At 49.6% G+C, this 21,510-nt stretch overlaps 1 protein-coding gene across 1 annotated transcript in view; it reads left to right on the top strand.

Annotated features, from left to right (window-relative positions):
- The first annotated feature begins 16,665 nt into the window (after positions 1-16,665).
- The window catches only part of LOC126535827 (uncharacterized), a 297,493-nt gene continuing 292,648 nt past the window's right edge, over positions 16,666-21,510 (top strand). Inside the window, exon 1 of the mRNA XM_050182659.2 lies at positions 16,666-20,011. Within this exon, the coding sequence (XP_050038616.1) occupies positions 19,550-20,011 (462 nt within the window). The 5' untranslated portion in view covers positions 16,666-19,549. The remainder of the gene's footprint in view (positions 20,012-21,510) is intronic.

The raw sequence follows: 21,510 nt of genomic DNA, 5'->3' as shown, positions 1-21,510 counted from the left end.
TATTTAGACAGGACATCCTGAGGTAAAACTTCCTCTTAATTTTACTTTTATCTAACCTGAGTTGTGCTGTGCTGCGAAGGTGGTTATCATACTTTCGGCTTTCCTTCCTTAGTTTCTAACCTATGCAGCGCCGTACGCAAATTCTGTATTTTAATGTCGCTGCAATATCCGCCCTTGTCTGCTTGTCAAACCCTTGGTGCTATATATAGACCGTTTTTTCGTAGGCGCCGCCATATTGTGAGCGCAGTGGCGCCGCCTATGAGCAGCGCCATACTGGCTTGGGTGAAAGCGGTCTTTTGCATGGCAGGTATACGCTCGGCGGCAGGTTCTGGCGTTTGTTTTCGCGATCGTGCGGTCTGTTTGGTATGACGTGCGCCTTCTACGTGGTAAACGGTTCTGTGAGACGTGCTGAAGTGGTTAAAGGCGTCATGGCCGGAATTTCTGCTGGCGTTGAGGTGGACGGAACACGCAGCCCGATGTGTGCGCGCATATTTTTGCGCATACAATCAGCTTGCGAGATCAGTTATGTATTTCTGAATGTTCCATTCACTAATGTGACCTTATTGCAGTATTATCCTCTATTTCTAAGCTGCGGTTTAGGAGCCATGAAACATACGCGACGATCGTAACAGCGTGGGTACCGTTCTGCTACGGTAGGAGCTGTGATGTTATACTTTGACAAGCGTTCAAACTGTTCGCTGCAGGTTACATTGCGTGACTACTTGGTTCGATGGATGAGGTTTCCGCCCCTGAATAAAATAGTTTTGGCAAGTAACAGCAGCATACCTTACAGTCTGAATTAAGCTTGTCCAGCAAATGGACTGTTTACGAACTGCGCGAGCGTCCTAAGCAGTGGTAGGTGCTGGATTAGATATATCTTTGTTCTATATACCGCATGGTCCAAGCATACTGCATCAGCGGTTATATATTTATAAACGTTGTGCGGCGTGACTATGCGAGGTCCTATTGCGGTGTTAACCCGTTGTCTCTTGCTTTTTCGAGAAAGAGGATGACAACCGAATTTTTTTTCAGTTGTGTTCATTCCGTTCTCTACGACGCACTCACACGTATTGCGGAAATTTTGTCCTCAAAAATAGGCATTGCATTCTTTTTATGTGATCCATGTCATATATTATGGCTGTATGCAGGCCAAAAAGGCAATGCCGAAGCGCACAGCTAACATATGTATCGTGCTGGTTCACCAAACGCAGTGATCGCTGTGTTGAGCAGCGCCATCAGCCTCATGCAGGAAGGCTAGCGTAGACATATGGTAATTTGAAGCCTACTAGACTTGAAATGCGCGAGAACGATGCCGGTGCATCACAAATATTTGATAGCGCCTGCCGCTTGGATGTTTCGTGGTTGCCTTAGGTTGTCCGTGCACGAGCATGCGCTCTTATGCTTTATGTTTTACTCCCTACGCCAAGCGATCAGATAGTGAGCAGATTTACCATTTCATGCTGCTAATACAGAGACACCGGTTTTCTTTGTTGAATTAAAACCGATATAAACAAAATATTTCACAACACACACACACCGCGACTGATAATGTGCGTACACCGCGGCTGATTATGCACGTCACATTTTTGCGCCCCCAAGAAATATTTCTGCCTACAGTAGTTACCGATGCACCGAAAGGCTTCCCTGACGACCTTATATGAACGAACATGGCGTAAATTTCACAAAGTAAGATCTAAAACATCTCGAAATCGTTCCGCAGCACGCGACAGCAATATTTTCAAGCAGCGCCGCGCCGGATCGCCCAAGCCAGAGAGGAGGTAAGGCTCTCCGCGCGCCCTATCCTCCTCGCCCGATGAAACGGTCTATAGGGGACCGCGTCCCTCTGAAGCTGCGACACAGCAGCTTTATCCTTATCACCCCTTTTCTTTGATGAATACCAAAGCAAAGTTTTGATTTCATTTCTCTGCAAGAATGAAAGGGTGCCTGAAACACGAGTGTGGAAATGGTTGACCTGTAGGGATGCTTACGAGTCTTTTTTCTCCCTTTGCCTTTCCACGGAGGAAATAAGGACCAAAGAAAACTCATTCGATTGATGCCCAAATGGAAGCAAGAGACACAAAGATGGAAACGATTTCGTCGGGAGTGCGTAAAACCTTTATACCTTTATGCAATACTTGCTAGCGTACAAGAGGAACATATTCAGGTCGAGAACGCGTGAGCATTGAATAAAGCAGTGCGCGAGACCTACCGTAATAGAAATTTGGCGGAAGAACGTTGTGCTTACTATTATTATTACTTATTATCTGTTTATATTTACTTTTAGAGCGAGTACGCCGTGTCATAACATCTTTCCGTTGTTCGCCGTCGCGCTCGCAGCTGTTGCGACGCGTGCAAAGTGTGCGCGGGAGCCGTGAATTGAGATTTCTTGCGCTTCATTTCCGGGCGTATATCAAACTGCGTTTAGCGCCAACGGTACCCGCTTCCGCGCTTTTAAGCGACAAGGGCCGTGTTTTTGTTGTACATTATGACACGTTGTTCGCCTCTCTCGGCTGTCTTCATTGTCGTTTTCTTTCTTTCTTTCTTTCTTTCTTTCTTTCTTTCTTTCTTTCTTTCTTTCTTTCTTTCTTTCTTTCTTTCTTTCTTTCTTTCACATCTTTTCATATGTACTGCCAATCAAAGTTTGCAAGCGAGAAGAGTTCAGAATTGCAGAGAAGTCACACGCGCACGCGCGCACGCACGCACGCACGCACGCACGCATGCACGCACAAAAGCTCGGCGAGAAGGCCGAAGTTTTCCTGATCAAAAAACAAAACGTAAGTGTCCTTTTTCCCTCTTTATTTATTGAAACCAGCCATTGCCTATCTTAGCGAGAAGAGCCGAGCCTATAAAATACGTTAGAGGAAAGGAGATGGGCTCATTGCACGAAAGAAAAAGAAAAAGAAAAGAAAGAAGAAATGGGGGGCGGGGGGGATTAGACGAGTGAAAGCACGTGTAAGAGAGAAATAAATAAAAAAGCGCGCATAAGAGAATCCCTCGGCGTAAGAGCCCCTGGCGTCAGGGTCTCCAATTTCCTTGACTTTGACCGCTCTGGGGACGAAAAAGGGGAACGAGGCGCCGTAACAGCATCAGCGCCAACAAGGCAGAAAGAGCATCGAAAAGGGCGCGCATGAGAGAGTCGTGGGACTGGCGAACAGACGGCGATGTGTGGCCAACAAAAACGAGGAAAAGCGAAGCGAAACAAAAGAAGGGGAGCGGTAATGGCGATGACAAATGCAGAAATGGTCGAAAAACAGGGACGACGACAAAAAGGCTGCGTCGCGCGTGTGCTTGGCACGCTTTCTCGTCAGCCGGGCATTACGTGTGTACAGCTTGGTTGTTTTGTTCGCGCCAAACGATGGGCGTCGTGCCCGTCCCGCCAGGCCACCGCATTCGTCGCAGGGGAAGGCGGTGGACCAGGAAACAAAAGCTGCCGGGAATTGTGTGCGTCTTAACCTCCATACTTTAGGCTTAATCCTTTTTTTTTGTCTGTTTTCTATTTCCGTCGGAGGCACGGTCGATCGACTGCACGACTTTAGCATGCGTGAGGAGGACTGGCCGCTTTCCACTCACTGCCTGCTCGCGCCCTCAACACGCGCCAGGTGCACACTGTTCTCCCAGGAGTTGCGCGCAGTGCTCTGGAATGTACGAAGGTGCGAACGTCCAAGAAGCGGGACACTGGTCAAACGATGCGCCACGTCGCAGCCGCTAGTTTCACCTTATTCGCTGCTGCTGACAATACGACTTACGAAACCAGTTTTCACACATAAGCGACCTGCGAGTGACACCTAATTTTCCGACGAGGTCGGAAAATAACACCTTTGGGAAAACAGATAGGCCACATTTACCCGGGAGAACAAACTTTGAAAGTCAGAAAGTGAGCAACAGTAAAGGATTGACGTAGATTAAATTCTCAATATAACTTACATCGACCATCGGTCATTTGTATAGGAAAGGGGTTACCTGGTTATTCACGGAGAACTGCTTTGTAGTAACCGATTTTTTTCTTTAGTTCATTTTTTTAACCTTTCCTTTTTGTAATCTAGGGCAGTGAGAAATAGTGGAATCGAGGTATGCCCACATCTTAATCTTTCTACAGCAACTTCTTTCTAGCCGAATAAACCGTCCCTTGTTATTTAATTTCTTGGTTGTAACGAAACAAATTACGTTATACTCAAATTAAAGGCCAGTCCAGGAGCATTTGTTGGATTTATTCTGTGTTGCGGCAACCTACAACCGCCGCATTGCTGTGGGGTTGGGTCCTGGCGTCTTCAAGTTGTTTTTTACTCTTTGTATATTCATTATAATTTTTTTGGCAATTTAACCCTCATTTGTAATTAAGCCTACATTTAAATAAAACAGTTAATTTCCTGTGTGATGTTCGCTTCGTACGGTCCGACACTGCAAAGTGCCCCTAAATATACGACCTTTCGCGATGATGTCATTCACGTTGCGGCATGGTGCGATATTTTAGGAGCGTTTTGTCGGCACCAACTCCAATTTTCCTATTCAAATACATGTTGAACATTGAAATATACTTTCATTAGACAGTCGCTGAACTTTTTTGAATGCATTTTGTTGCACTTGAGACATAAATGTGATTTATATTGAGCGCAGGAAGCGTAACTTTCACTTATAGTGTCAGCTGTTTTACAAAAATTACTGAAAATCGGCGAGACAAAATAACACAGCAAAGAAAAAGAAAACTGCAGCATAATGATTAAAAATCTGTAACTGTGCACCAATATCACAGTTTTGTAAACTGCGTCTGTTTGAGCTTCCGATGCGGTCAGAGACAATTGTAAGTTTTACAACTTACGTAAAGCTGTTATACAGTTTACGAGTTTTTCGCGAAAGTCCTCCTTACAAATTAGGGGTGCATTTCATAGCGTAGCATAATAAATAAATTTCGTCCTCTTTAGAGGTCCCAGTAGGTGCCTTTTGCAAAATTGTGATACCGAGTATTTTTTTTATTTTTTGGTGTGTCACACAGTATCATTTTGTGACTATCAACAATTCTTCTTAATCAACGCCTTACTAAAAAATCTACTCTCTATAAGTTGATATATTTAAGTTTATTTCTTTTAAATGCAACGAAACCAGTGGCGTAGCTAGGTCGTCTGGCACCCGGGGCCCATAGGTCTTCTGTCACCCCCCTCCCCGGGTGTAGCCGGCGGAAAGAGGGGTGTCGTCAGACGTATATGACACCCCCCCCCCCCCCCCCCCCCCCCTCTCTGGCCCCTTGCGCCCGGGGCCCACGGCCCCCCGGCCCCCCCTGTTGCTACGCCACTGAACGAAACTCATAAAATTTCGTGCAGTGATTGGCGAGCAACGCGACTGGTCTTTTGCCATGCTTTTAGACAGAAGCTCCTGAAGTAAACTTCTACTGAAAACTTTAGGAATGAGTTTTCTTTTCTTTTCTTTTTAATTGAAAGCCATGCTTAGCCATTCCGGCAAACGAAGAGGGAGCAGAGGGAGGCGAGCAAAAGCGCCAATCTGTGAGTACGGGCTAATTTAGAGCTCCTTTTTCAGCGTTCATTAACAGAGTCCTCGGGACACTTGCATTTTTGTCTGCTGGATTCGTGGCAGCAAAATGCGAACGTAGCAGAACTATCTCTTGCCACATGCTTGGCTCTTATATATGATATTCTTGTGTAATTATTTAAAAATTGTTTTTTTTTCGGGTTATGCGTTTCTTTTTGTGTTTTTGACCATGTCGGTTCTTCGAATTCAACGTCGTGGTCAGGCTGAGGTTAGAGCGGTATCACAACCTCACCCACCTCCCCGACTTGCTGCAAGATGTGCAGGTGAAAAAAGTATTCCGCCCTTTCTTCAGCCTTATATTACAAGATTTTCGCTTCTGATCGAAAATTCACCCACAGAGCATTCAACTTCTATTGGCAATCAGAGATGGAAATAATAAGACCAATGTTCTACACTAACAGGCCGACGCCTCTCCAAGATTAGTCAAAGACTACTTGCGGGTCTCGCTCACATGTCGTCGACGTATCCGGCAAGTCCCGCAGTGGGCCGCGCCGCTGTATTCCGCAATTCGCCGATACATTTGCTTAAGACGTACTGAAGTTGGTAAGTAATGATACGATATGGCAGCGCACTTTGAAACAATGACGTAACACAGAATGAACAAACACGAGCGCTGTTCTGCAATTGTCAGTTTATTGCTGGATAAGCGCACATCGATACGCCTTCCAACGCATGCGGGGAGCGCGTCAGAGAAGAGGACGACACAGATTTTTGACCCCTCATACGAGCTAACAGCCGTCATGCTGCACGGGAACTTCATACTTCACAAGCCTTCATACTGCACAAAAAGGAATAAAGGAGAAAGAAATCGAGTGAAACGCACCATTTGAGACAGTCGAGTTCAGATACATAAAAAAAAACATTTTTTTTTCTTTTTCAGATAAGGTGGCCGAGGGGAAACTGACGCGCCTTTCCTTCCGGTTTGAAATCTCGGCTGATTCTTTAATTTCATGTGTCAGCTTGTTTCTTTCCTGCACACCACTTTTGTATCTTTGTTCCGACACGCAGCCGCAATCCCTACAAAGGTAGACAAGGTGACCGGTGTCTTTTCAAGAGCAATGGTAGTTATGCTGTGTGTGTCTTGTGTTCAGACCTCTATCTGTATGGCCAACGTACATTTTCTCACAGGTCATCGGAATCAAATAAACAACCCGCTCCGTGAAGGTGACGTAAGTTTGCTTGTGCTTGATTGCACAGTGTTAGGATTGGGGGCTCAATCCCATCGCTCGTAATCAGTTGTCAAGATTGAAGCCGGGCATGAATTAGATGGTAGCTGGCCCATGCCGTCGTCCAACTTATCCACGCTGAGGACGTTGTTGAAGGGAAGGACTGCTTCTCACCGAGAACGAGGAATACGGGTTTATTTACAGTATCTACATCAGTCTAGCATGACTGCGAGAGAAAAGTACCTCAGTCTAACATGACTGCTTGAAAAAAGTACCTCAGTCTAACATGACGGCTTTAGAAAAGTGCGCTGAGCAGCCGCACAACAGCGGTTTATAAACACTCGGTCCCCCCTTCGATTCCAAGGTGACGGAAACGTTCGTCCAGACATCGTTAACAAGCCGCCTCTCTGCGGGACAGTTTACACACACACACTTCCGCACAGGTTCACGGTCCGGAGCCGACGTCAGACGGACTTTGTAGAACTCGGGGCTTGTGTCAGGAAAGGTGCCTCTTATTCCCCGAGCTGACACCCGCAGCGCGGCCGGGTGCCCATTGTCTTGCGTCTTGGACGGCGCGTGGGAAGGAGCCTCGAACTACGTTCCCGCGAGCACTCCCCCGCTCGCGGCAGACCAGGGTGGCGGTGGCGGGCTCAGAACAAAGCCTGCTTCGTCGAACGTATTTAGTCACAACGGCGACGACGCTAGAGCGTAACGGTGGCGTTCCAAAAAAAAAAAAAAGGTTGCCACCGTTGTCGCAACTGGCTGGCGAAACTTGCATCTCAGCTGGGGCGTTCTTAACAGCGCCTCCATGGCCCGGAAAATCTAGGCTGTCCAGCGCTGACAACCGCTGGGCAGGAAGAGAACGGCTGGTGGCCATGGGGTGATCGCTGCAACCACTTGTGTAATGATGTCACCGCCCCAAAACATCCAACAAGGACAGGCAACTGCGAAACAAACTCCACAATACGGCTCTGCGCCGAGATGACGTGCCTTGGGTCTCACCTTAGACCCGCTAGGCTTCAAAGAAAACATAAGTGCAGAAACAGAAAATGCTGCATTTCGCTATGCCAATTTTCGAAGCAATTTCGTGCTGACAAATTCAGCAATCATGGAGGGAATCCTGCTAAATGAGAGGGAATCTTCTTGGCTTAACAAAATTAACACTAGTAACCCTAAAATTTAGGCGGGACCCTCAAACGCAGAATTCAAATTAGTGTGCTCAAACCATCCGCATTGCTATGCAACCTTCCCTTCTTATATCTAACGGAGAAGTACTCTTGGAGAGTGAGACTCCATCGGAGCAAGCGGGCATTTCTGAGTGAAATTTGATTGAGCCAAGTCAGAGGACAGTGGTCGGTCTCGAAGATGAACTTCGCTCTGTACAAGTAACACGACAACATCTGGGTGGCCCAAACTAAACAAGCGCATTCCTTCTCTGAAGCGCTGTAGGCTTCTTCTCTTACATTTAGTTTACGGCTGGCATAGAGGATAGGATGCTCCTCGTTATCGTCGCCGACCTGACTAAGTACCACGCCCATACCTCTGTCGCTTGCGTCGCATTGAACTATGAATTCCTTTGTGTAGTCTGGCGCGCGAAGCACAGGACGAGAAACCAATAGTGTTTTCAAACTTTGGAAAGCGTTCTCTTTGTCCTTATCCCAGTGTACGCTAATTGGTGCTCCCTTTCGGAGGGCGTCCATTAATGGACTTGCCATTTGCGAGTAATTCGGAATGTACCGTTGATAGTACCTCACAAGTCCCAAAAATGAACGAAGGTCTGTTTTCGTGCGCGGTTGAGAAAATTCTCCAATCGTAGCTATTTTCAGCTCGGCCGGCCGTCTCGTGCCCTGGCCGACAACATAGCTCTTGCGTCTCGTGTTCAGTCATCTACGGAGCCGTACGTTTCCTACATCCTCGACGTCTTAGCTCTATGCCGCAAAGCTGACGATGCTATGTCCGAAGCCGATAAAGTGTCACATATTCTAAAAGGCATCGCCGACGACGCTTTCAATTTGCTTGTTTTCGGCAACGTCTCAACTATCGACGCCATCATCAAAGAATGCCGTCGCCTTGAACAAGCTAAGAGCCGCCGTATCACACACCACATCACGCGGCTACCCAACACTGCTGCTACGTCGACATGTGAGGGTCGAACACGTCAGACCACCACCTGTGACGACGTCACCCGTATTGTTCGCCGCGAACTCGAGGCCACCTGTTCACCAGCTTTCTCCACGACGCCTGCCGATCCGCCAGCAACCACCATTGCGATGATCCAGGCCGTCGTCCGACAGGAACTTGAGAACATGAGTCTGAACTCCGTGTGTTCCCCGTCTCAACCCAGCGTTCCCCAGTTCTCTACCGGCCCTCCTCGTCCCCGACAGTCCTTTTCTACCACATCTCGCCGCAACCCGTCCGAATGGCGTACCCCTGATGACAGACCAATCTGCTTCCACTGCTGTCGCATCGGCCACGTCGCTCGTCACTACCGCAACCGATGGCCACCACCTCCTCGAACATACACCGCCGCTTATTCCCGCACCTTTGGACCTTCCGTTCCCTATACCAACCGCCATGAATTCACTGCCGCTGATGCTCCTGCTCCGAACCTTCGGTACAGCCGCTCACCCTCACCTCGACGCCATCAGTCTCGTTCGCCCCAACCCCGTCGCTTCTCTTCGCCGCCTATCGCCTCCCGGATCCAGCCGGAAAACTAGGCACTGCAGCTTCTAGAGGTGAAGCTGCGTTGTCGACCCTGCCCTCAAATCCTCTGCTCACGTTACCCACGAACCGAAACCTTCTTGACGTTGACGGCTATCCTGTCACGGCACTCATTGATACAGGAGCACATCTTTCAATTATGAGTGCTGCCTTCCGACGACGACTGAACAAGCTCCTCACCCCAGCGTCGGCACGCGTCGTCCGCGTTGCGGATGGCGGTACTGTGCCTATCATCGGCATGTGTACGGCACGCGTCACCATCGCCGGCCGCCACACTCCTGTCCTCTTCACCGTAATTGCTCATTGCCCCCACGACCTCATTCTCGGCCTCGATTTTCTCTCCGCACATTCTGCTCTTATTGACTGCTCTTCCAGTACCCTTCGCCTTGAGTTGCCGATGCTCGCAGAAGCTTCTGACGCACCCCACTGCCGCTTGCGTCCCACCGGCTTTCTTCGCCTGCAGCCAAAGTCAATAGCCTACATTGAACCATTGTCTTTCCCACCAGTTCCTGATGGCGAGTACCTCGTCACTCCTCTGCCCGACATTCCAATAAGGTATGACGTTACAGTGCCTCACAGTATACTTAATATTAATGGCAACCGCGCTCGCATGCCTGTCTGTAACTTTGGATTGGCAAAGCAAATTCTACCGCAAGGTATTTGCCTTGACACCGTTGATTGTCTCGGCGACCAATACGTGGCAGCGTTATCGACCGATGTTTCTCGCGAGCTTAGCAGGCCCCTCGTGCCAGCCTCGGGAGCCGATCCCAATATAAAGAAAATGGTTGCGACGGACCTGTCCTCGGCGCAGGCTGAAGAGCTTTGCCAAGTATTATCGTCCTACCGAGATATTTTCGACATCGACGATCGCCCTTTAGGCCAGACGCTCGCGGTCAAGCATCGGATTCTTACTGGCGATGCTACGCCTATTCACCGACGACCGTATCGAGTTTCTGCGTCGGAACGTCGAGTAATTCAAAACAAAGTCGACAAAATGCTCGATAAAAACATCATTGAGCCTTCTTCGAGTCCCTGGGCATCACATGTAGTGTTGGTTAAGAAGGACGGCACCTGGCGCTTCTGTGTAGACTACCGTCATCTGAACAACATTACTAAGAAGGACGTCTACCCGCTCCCACGTATAGACGACGCCCTTGACTGCCTGCACGGTTGCAGCTGTTTCTCGTCTATTGATCTTCGTTCGGGATATTGGCAGATTGCTGTTGACGATATGGACCGAGAAAAAACCGCGTTCATCACACCTGATGGCCTATACCAATTTAAAGTAATGCCGTTTGGATTATGCAACGCCCCTGCCACCTTCGAGCGTATGATGGACTCCTTGCTCCAAGGTTTCAAATGGTCCACATGCCTCTGCTACCTGGACGACGTCATCGTCTTCTCGCCAACGTTCGACACTCACCTTGAACGTCTCACAACTATACTTGATCTATTTCGAAAGGCGAAGCTGCAACTTAACTCGTCCAAAAGTCGTTTTGACCACCGGCAAATTACTCTTCTGGGCCATCTCGTTGACGCTTCCGGAGTACACCCTGATCCCGACAAAACTCGCGCTGTCAGAGAGTTTCCGGTTCCGAAGACAGCCGCAGACGTTCGAAGTTTTGTAGGGCTATGCTCGTACTTTCGTCGATTTATTCAAGATTTTGCGGCAATTGCTAGACCCCTCACTAATCTTTTGAAGAAAGGCGTACAATTCTCGTGGGGTACTGCAGAAGCCGCCGCCTTCTCTCGTCTCGTTACTCTTCTGTCCTCACCACCCATTCTCGCCCACTTCGACCCTGATGCCCCTACAGAATTGCGTACAGATGCCAGCGGTCATGGCGTAGGTGCCGTCTTAGCCCAGCGTCAGCGTGGCCAGGATCGCGTTATTGCTTATGCGAGCCGCCTCACACCATCGGAGCGCAACTATTCTATTACGGAACGAGAATGCCTTGCTGTAGTCTGGGCGGTTGCGAAGTTCCGTCCTTACTTTTACGGTCGCCCCTTTTCCGTAGTCACTGACCATCATGCTCTCTGCTGGCTCTCATCGCTAAAGGATCCTACAGGCCGGCTTGGTCGATGGGCTTTGAGGCTACAAGAATTTTCATAATCCGTGGTGTACAAGTCTGGCCGCCTGCACCAAGACGCTGACAGCTTGTCGCGTTACCCTGTTGACGACTCTGACTCCTCTAATATTGCCAGTGCTTTTTGCGTATTCTCTGTATCACAGTTGCTTCGTTTCGCCGACGAGCAACGCCGTGACGCCTACATCAGAGCACTATCGACCGTTTTGAGCACTCTCCGGCCGATGCTACTCTGCGCCTCTTCGTTCTCTGCGACGGTACTCTGTACCGTCGTAACCTTCATCCGGACGGCTCTGAGTTCCTACTCGTAATACCTAAACACCTCCGCTCCACCGTTATAGAAGAGCTCCACGACGCACCAACGGCAGGACATCTCGGCATATTTCGAAGCTATGACCGTGTACGTCGCCGTTTTTTCTGGCCGGGTCTTGCCCGTTCCGTACGACGTTACGTCATCGCTTGTGAAGTTTGCCAACGACGCAAGAAGCCTTCCCAGCTCCCCGCTGGTTACCTGCAGCCGGTCGACATTCCTGCCGAGCCCTTTCATCGTGTCGGCTTAGACCTTCTCGGCCCCTTTCCGGAATCTACATCAGGGAACAAGTGGGTTGCAGTCGCTGTGGACTACGCGACCCGCTACGCCGTAACCCGTGCTCTTCCGACCAGTTGCGCAACTGATGTTGCAGACTTCCTCCTACATGATATTATTTTGATGCATGGTGCTCCGCGTCAATTGCTAACAGACCATGGCCGTACGTTTTTGGCCAAAGTCATCGACGACATCATGCGTGCTTGCTCAATACGGCATAAATTTACCACCTCCTACCATCCCCAAACGAACGGCCTCACTGAGCGCTTGAACCGCACCCTTACAGACATGCTATCCAAATACGTTTCCGACGACCACCGTGACTGGGACCTGGCGCTACCTTACATTACCTTTGCATACAACTCTTCCCGTCTCGAAACTGCTGGCTTTTGCCCGTTTTACCTCTTGTATGGCCGCGAACCAACGCTACCTCTGGACACTGTGCTTCCGTCCGCCACAGCTTCAACTAGCGATTATGCCCGTGATGCAATCGCCCATGCTGACCACGCTCGCCAACTTGCGCGCGCTCGTCTACAAGTGTCTCAAGACAAGCAGAAGGAACGCTACGACCTCCTTCACCGTGATGTACATTTTGTGCCCGGCAGCCTCGTGTTGCTTTGGTCACCTTCGCGTAAAGTTGGCCTATGTGAAAAACTCCTTTCTTGTTACACAGTTCCATATCGCGTGCTCCGCAAAGTGACCGATGTCACCTATGAAATCGTTCTAGCCACGCCCACTACGTCCTCCGCTGTGACAACCAGTGACATTGTCCACGTCGCCCGACTCAAGCCCTACAACTCTCCATGCGCCTTGGATATCTAACAGCACCGTGACGGTGCTTTTGCCGCCGGGGGGGGGGGGGGTAGTATTACGATATCATCGAGCGATGCTCAAGAAACGAGCCGCCGCGAGAACGACGATGAAGTTGGTCAGTGCGCTTGGCGCGAGCGAGTGTCGGCGTGGCTGCCTCGCTCCAGTGTAAATAGCCTGTAAATAGCCTCTTCTGTCTGTGTCGTTCCACATGCAACAATATATATATATATATATATATATATATATATATATATATATATATATATATATATATGCACACAACACCCATTGTGATGAGTTCTGTATATTTCTTACAAACATTTTTTAAAAGTCCAAGTTTGCAAACAAGATCAACAACAAGATAACAGAATTTTATGTGCTGGAATGTGGCCCCTGTCCCATAGGCATCGCGTATGTGCACGTGCAAGTCTGGCCAATGGTCTGGTTGCCAGATAGGCGCTGCTGTGTACAAGCAGCCAAGCAGCGAAATCGAAGGTGATACTACCTCCGCGGACTCGGTATGCTTTAAGGTGGTAGGCCACACAAGAAATATTTTTCTTTAAATCTCAAGCCAGGATTCAAACAACCTCTTCTCCTAAATAAGCATGTCTTATTTAGCTTATTCAACTATTTAATGTGCAGGAAATGGTTCATTTTCTTTTTGGCAGGCAATTTTTGTCACAAAATGTGGTAAAAGTGCCAGTCACGTCAGCGACGATAAGTAACTAATGAATTGCTGAATTGAGTCAAACTTTGGCGTTTGTGTAGCTACTGGGGGTCCTGTACAATGAACTAGGATAAATGCAATGTGAAATATTAAGAACGTAAGGTTCAAAAAACTAACCAAAGCGCAAACAATTGCCAATTTGAGCCAATTTATTTGCAAAATGAGCAGTAAATGCAAACATATTGCACCAATTTTCTTTGTTCTAGTTCTTTGCACATATCTCCAAGTAAGGAATGAATGAACAAAATTTCGTATCAAAATATTCATTCAATACATAGTTATCAAAGTTTGGGTAACATTAGGTGGAGCAAGATCTTCTTTTGAGAAAAATGTAAACAAATCTTCAAACTATGCAAAACACGTCCAAATTACACAGAGGCTTGAAATGCACCAGATTGATAGATAGAACCCCCATGAGATGCACTAGGATCTCTTTTTGTTCGTGTGGCTGCACGGCGACAACATAAAACACAAAAAAGTATTCTGAGTAATATTTATATAAAAGAAAAGCTTCAACAAAAGACAATCCCTCACCAGAACAGGAATTGGCCTCCCTGGTGCAGCACTCCAGTGTTCGATATATATATATATATATATATATATATATAAACCTTGCCACAAGTATGTACAACGAATATGTTGCCATGTTGCTGCCTGCACGGGGAGGTGGGACCTGTCAAGCCCCCGTCCCCAAAGCCTGTGTGCCGGGGACGGGGAGTAGGGGGCCTGCTTATCCGGCGGTACGATAAAGTCGTCGTCGTCGTCGTCATCGTCGTCGTCGTCGTCGTCGTCGTCCTCCTCCTCCTCCTCCTCCTCCTCCTCCTCCTCCTCCTCCTCCTCCTCCTCCTCCTCCTCCTCCTCCTCCTCCTCCTCCTCCTCCTCCTCCTCATCATCATCATCATCATCATCATCACCACCACCACCACCACCATCATCATCATCATCATCATCACCACCACCATCACCACCACCACCCCCACCACCACCACCACCACCACCACTCCCAAGCCGGTGGTGGTGGAAGGGGAGGATGCAACCAATAGATGAGAGGGTGCCACCTCTGAAGTGTACGTCATTATATGACGAATGTTTCTGCTTGCTAAATAAATGTAAAATATGAATTAAATATTATACGGCAAGTTTTCAAGTATAATCGTGTGGTGCCGGGCGTTTACGCAATGGAGAAGTAATTTATTAATGTTGTTCTTTTTCATTCTCAGCCGACAAGTGGTATTGCAAGCGTAAATGAGTTGGCAGAGCGCAGCGCTATGTCGTCTGATACCAGGAGCTTGCACGACGAGCGCAACAGGAATGCACTGCCAGCACTTCTTAATTAGCGAGCGCAACAAAACCGTGAACTGGTTCTAAGGGTCACGTTTACTAGCCGACTATATAAATTTTTCTTCTTTTTTCGCCCTTCGTCATCGGCTCGGACATGACTCGCTTGCCGCCGCGCTGCCGCTATTCCTGCGATCTGCCCCACGGCGCGTCGCGTGATAGAAGCAATGGAACTTGAAATCGAACATCACGATATCCGGGCCCTGCATTGTCTGCGCGAAGTAAAATCGAAGAGCGTGTTGCTGACGGTGCGCGCTGTGCCGTGAAATTGAGGAACAAAGTGCGGCACTCCGAAACTAGAGAAAAAGGGGCAGCCAAATAAGAGATCTCCACAATATCTTCCCGTCCTGTTTATATAGCTTTATCAGCCTAACGAAGGAAGCGCTGGGCCAGCCTAGGTTGAACCCTTCTGATTGCTGAACGGTGATCTGCGAGCTATTCACGCTGGTGATAGCACTGGGAATTCGATCTCACCGTGCAAATATCTCTTTGGCATTGGCTTTGAACCGGAGGTCCCAGCCCTTCTACCGACCAACACAGTTATTGCGAGAGCAACTTCGTGGACAGTGTCGGCAGCAGAGATCTATATAGGCCATTCCAATTAATGCGTCACTTCCGACCGACCTCTGAGAGCTGCAGGCCGGTGGCGATGAACCGCAGCGTGAAACCGTGGAATGACCACTAGTACGCTTGCACCCGAGTCTCCTTGAGTTGATAGTGTAGCCTGCAAAAGGTCTACTTAGAAAGCCGGCAGGGGCGGTGCAAATAGTTATCCGTCATTTCTTTGAACGCGCATCCCACTTCCAGCCGTGGTCGACACCGAAAGAGCAACGCCAAGCAGACGACGAAGGCAAGTAACAGCCTCCGAAGCAACCAACGCACGCGCGCGCGACGCTCCCGTGTCTCCTGGGTTGCGCGACCGGCGCGCGGGGCCAGAGTCGCAAGCCAACAGCCAAGCCACAGCAACGGAACCCAAAGCGGGCTACCCCTTCGCCGCTTCCGCTCTTAGCCAAAGACGCGTTCGCTTTGTAAATGATTGACGGATGCGTGACGTGATCGTAATTTGCGTTGCCACCCCGCTGTCTCTGACGGCCGCTAATGCAAGCAAAATTTTGACCAATCAGATGAGTCCAAGTGAACCGGTTCCCTTCCGAACCGTTATAACATTCGGCCCCAGCTTGTTTTTTATTGTTTTCTAGCTTTCTTTCTTTTTTTTTGTTTTTTTGCAGCTGCAGCTGCTGCGACGCAGATGGTGAGACAATTAGACCGAACAAACCGCAAGCAAAAAACGTAAATAAGCAAGGTAAATCTCCGGTCAACTTTTGTAGGCTTTCATGGAGAACATAGGTTCGGAGTGGATCGTGTGCTGCGTGTGATAATGTTGTACAAAAAAAAAAAAGGCAGCATTGCACAACAGAAGAAAACACGGCCGGACAGATCAAAACAAAACACAACAGAGGAGCGTCCGCAGCCTGGCCGCCGATAGTGTCCGTCCGCACTGCCAGGCAGCGCACGAGAGGGCAGTTAAAACGCGTCGAACGTGCTTCAATTAGCGGAGAGCTGGCCGGGCGCGCCCACCTGCAAGAGTCGTGGGGAGAAACACCCGACGCGCGTCAAGCGGCGGCGGCGGCGTTTCCGCGTGCAAAAGGCGCTTGCCGGCGCGCGGCCGCGTCGGCGCTGGTTGCGGCCGCCGCTCCGGGCTTCGATCGCGCCCGCAGCTGAGAGGGGCGACTCCGCTGCCAATCAGCAGACGCTGTCGGGCGCGCGAACGCACCGGACGTGTTCTCCGTTCGCTGTCTCGTTCCGCGCGCGGCTTTGACTCGCACCCGACTAGGCTAGTACGTCGCGCAAAATACGGCGCGGAGTTTTCGGGCGTTGTAGCGCACGGACAGTGCTTCGAACGCAGAGGTTAGCCTCCCCGAAGAAACTTTCCTTCCGGAAGACAAAAGATCAACGTCAAGTACGCGAAATCTTCGGTGTCGCCGGACAGGACGGAAACCCATCTTCAGACGTGAAGAAAAGAAAGTTCACCTTGTTTTTGTGCCCTCACGTCGCATCGAGGAACTTCGTCGCTAGCACCGGAGACTTGAATCTTGAGAATTGATAACGAAGATCCTTGGAAAACTTGCTTCTTGCGTGTGTTGTTCGACTGTTTCGTCGCTTACAGCTGCCGCAATTGCGTGACCGACGCGAAGACCTGCTTGAAGTGAAAAGCTGTGCGGACAAAGTTTTTGTGGAGCGTGATTGGGGCATCTGTGAATATTTTTGTTGCATTTGCATTACTGCGGGAGCTGTCGTCAGTTCGGCGTTGGTGCATAACTCGCGCCTCTGTTAAATTGCTGGGTTTTCAGCGAAACTGTAGCAACAGTCGCATGCAAATTTGCCGCCGAATTTCAAAGGTGAGAGGAAAAATTCAGAACAGTGAGGTCGTCGTCAGGAGCGAAGCTTGCTTTACCGACTGCGCGCTTTCACCGCAGGAGTAGGAGACATCGCCGGTCAAGATCGACATTCGTAATTCGGAAATTACGTCCAGAGTAACAAGGTCCCTGAAGTGAACACGTGCGTGGAATAATTTGTCTGTTTCGCCAAAAAAATTTCATTCACGACGCACCTGCAGCAAAGTTGCATGCCGAATTGACGCGTCATCATTCAGCGTTCCCAAGTTCCAGAAAACATTCTGCAACTTCATTTGAACAGCAACGAAGAACAACCGAGCGAGATTAATTGGCGATCACGGCGCGTGATTGAGACGCAAATTGTCCCAGCATCATTGTCATGACGGAAGAGCAATGAGTTGCAGCAGCATATCTATCACGATTCAAATTTTAATTAGCATCTGCCAGCAACGTTAACTACAGGACGTCGTATAGAGTGTTTACGTAGTAGAGTAGGACGCTTTGCGGCCAATAGTTGTTAGCGCGATGGGCTAAACTCGGCGCATTTCTCCGTTATGCGCTCGCGACGTTCACTCGGCGTCTTCACTTGCAGTTCGTTTTCACCGCACGTTCCGAACTCGCGTCTCTCACGAGGAGAACAAGTTTCCCGTAGGAAGGGTTGAGGTGATAGCGACTCACCGTGCAAGGGAATCGTCCAATCTACTCTTAAATTTTTCTAAACGAATAAGCAGGGACGCAAAGAACAGCGTTCTAGAAGACGTCGCGGCACGCGAAGCAACTGTTAGCGTGCCGATCGGGGCGGGCAGGTCCCCGACATCGACCGGACCGAAGGGAGAAAAACTGGAGTGCAACTCCGCGGCCTTTCAGCCGCTGTAATGACGGTGGGCGAAACGCGAATAGTCCTTGAATGATGCGTACTCGTATCAACCCGATAGTTCTCGCAGAAGGGGCTCCAATCTCAGTCACGTGAATATTTAATGGTTCCTGGGTTAGGTGACACAAAAGGAGTGGGCGACATAAGAACGAACAGGGAATCGGTTCGCGGGCCATGATTTGATCAGCAATTTGCGCTTTTTTTGTCTTTGAAAGCGGGTCGTGAGGCGTAGTAAACAGTGAACTTCAGTCACTTTATTGTCATTCGTACAAGTTCACAGAAACATATTTTGTTTAAAAGCGAACGAACTGTCATCCTCTTTTCCTTATGACGCAATCTCACAATCTGGAACTTAGAAAGAAAAAAGAAAAACACGTGAACGAGCAAATATTTAGAGACCAGAACGTAGTGGCCCACATTTACATGTGCGCGAGCACATCTTAGCCGGTTGACGTTTGCTGGTCAGTTCTTGGCGGATAAATCAAAGTTCCTGGACTCACAAAACCAGCGACTTGTTTCACGTACGCAATGAGCATGACCTGGCGCAATTGGCGCGCGACAAATATCATGAATGACAGTGAGAGAGACGCCGCCGATTTTGATTAAAAAGCCTTTGAATAGATTTAGATCCGCGCACGCGTACCACCGTAGTCGGTAAGGTTTGCTAGCAGCACCTATTCCTACCAAGCTAGGTTCAGCTGTAAAACCTAGCAGTACTGCTGACTCGCCGATGCGCCAAGCATTTTCCAGCGCGGATTAAGCTACTGAGTTGCCTTAGACGAAGGACATTGTTCATCAGTGACAGTACATTTTTCGACTTGGTTACTGAGCCGACCGACCTGAGCAATTAGGACAAAACGGGATGAGAAAGAAGATATTTACGTTTAGTTTGCGAGCTTGGTTCTTAAGAGCCGTTTGCCAATCGACCTAAAAGCAGAGTCGTGAAAATATTTTGGTGCGGCGGACCACCTTTGAACTCAACGGTGATGAGGACAGAAGACTGGACGGAACCAAGGAAACTATTTTCGTGAACTGATCTCGATTGACACAGTGCCTGCTGAAACACCATAAGACCAGCGCCGCCACCAGTTCTCGCGCCTCTCGAAGCAGCAAAGACAGGCATTGAAGGACACCTCTCGCTAAGACGGGGCCGTGACAAAACACAAGCGCACCAGGAACGCTTCGGAACTGGTTATGGACATGCATTCAGCTGCTCCATTTCGCTGCAGCTCGGGCTGAGCGGTGAGCGAACCGCGAAAGAGAAGCGTGAATAAGTGCGAGGCGAGGCCGCGCCTCGAAAGCCATGTCAATGTTGGTCCGCAAGGGAACCATGCTGCACCGCAAGGGCAGCCGACGCTCGTCGCAGCCCAACTTGCGCCGGGCGAGCATCGCGGTCACCGCAGCTGCGTACTCGGCGTCGCCCTCGTCCCGCCGCCAGTCCATGGCGGTGCCCGCCTGGTCCCCTGCGGTGGCCGGCAGCGCCTCGTCGTCGTCGCTCAGCCCGCGACACAGCCTCGCGGCGCCCCTGCCGCCTCGCCACCGGGCCAGCCTGACGCCCGTGTCGCCCGTGGCCGGCCCTTCCTCCGACATGCAGCTGTCGGCACTCAGCGGTTCCTCGGCGGCGACGCGCTGCGTCACCGTGGTCCCCACGGCAGCAGCCGGAGCCAGGTCTCCCAGGGTGTCGCCGAGGCCATCGCCGCGGGCATCGCCCCGCAGCTCGCTGTCCGTGCCCGAGAGCGAAGAGCGCAGGCGATCCAGCTGCACGGTCAGTGCCTTGTTGGCTGTTGCATGTTTAGTCGCGACTGCTTGCGAGACTTGGCGCCAGTCCAAACGGTGCTCGAAGCTACGCCCTTACGTGTTCCTCGGCAGAGAGATAGAAAAAGCGGTGATAGAGGTTCGATTTCAGGACCACGATGAGGCTTTCTTGAATTGTGAAGCTTTCTCGTCGAGGAACCTGTAAGGGAAGTTTCTTCCGTGGCCTCGTGCTACACCCAGAAGGATGTTAAGCCTTTGGATGGATGGATGGATGGATGGATGGTAAAAGAAAAAGTATTGATTCTACCTGAATTTTTTTACGGTACGCTAAATTTGTAGAATAAGTAATGTTTCCTGTATTGCGTGTTTTTTCTTCCATCGCGCCATCAATCTGCCAGCCGTTTCTCACTTGTCTCCATGACAGATCTATCTACGTTTCAACTGCTGTTCTCAATATCCTTTGCCTCGGGCAACCTAACCACGTCTACATTAATTACTGCAGGCAGATACTGTGACATTCTAGCCAAACATGCTCGATGGTTTCTGAACCGTTTCTACATGCTGCGCAAGAGTCGTCGTCAACGGCAAATTGGATCCCACGAGGGCGGCAATGTGGGCTTGTTGGTTGATCATCTTGGAATGGCATAAAGTGTAGCGCTGCACGAACAAGGACGCAACCATAGAAGCAACACACACACACGGAAGCGCTTGTGTGTTTCGTTCCTACTTGCGTCCTTTGTTCTTGCTGCGCTGCACTTCACGCCATTCGACCCTATATATAACTCCTTGTTCAAAGGCAAACTTCCCTGGCTTCGAACGCCTGATTTCATTTGTTTTCCTCTCAATAAAGCTCAACCACCTCGCTCTCTGTTGTGCCAATATAGCGCGCTGCATCGTCATATCTGACCTAAAACATCTTTTGCTCTGTTCCTTTGGCTTTTGCGTAACGATTGCCGGTTATACACTCTAAGAAGAATTCCGGGGAAAACGGGAGTAACTGCGCAGTTAGTCCCAAAAAGGGCGCTTTCGTCCCTCAAGGGAGTAACTGCATGGATGTGCGGGCCGTGTGCAAATTTTCGAGAGTAAGTGTTTAGTCCCTGGTCAGAAAGAGAGCAACGGGAGGACGACCGGCAACAGTTACTCCCCATGCGCTCCGCTGTTTTCGTCCGTGTCGTGCAGTGATGCGGCAAAAACTGTATTTCTATAAATCGTGAATAGTTCGAAGTTCGTGCACTGTCTATTGAACTACATGCAAAGCAGCACTTTGCCTCTTCGTGAGAAAATTGCGTGAAATTTAAAGTTGGAATGTGAAGAGCCATGCCCTTCGTGCGCACACCATAAGTGAGCGATACACATTAAACGCGCAAGTCATTGATAGACTGCCAGATTTTGCTGGTGAATAGTACCTAAGTTCCTTCCGTTCCAAGGAGATTACGAACTTAACTGAAGCGATGTGTAGCTCATACGGGACACACTAAGCGACAGAGCAATTGTCCGTCTCTGTCGTCT

Source organism: Dermacentor andersoni, chromosome 4, assembly GCF_023375885.2.
Source record: "Dermacentor andersoni chromosome 4, qqDerAnde1_hic_scaffold, whole genome shotgun sequence".
NCBI lineage: Eukaryota > Metazoa > Arthropoda > Arachnida > Ixodida > Ixodidae > Dermacentor > Dermacentor andersoni.
This window is presented reverse-complemented; position numbering and strand designations above follow the sequence as displayed.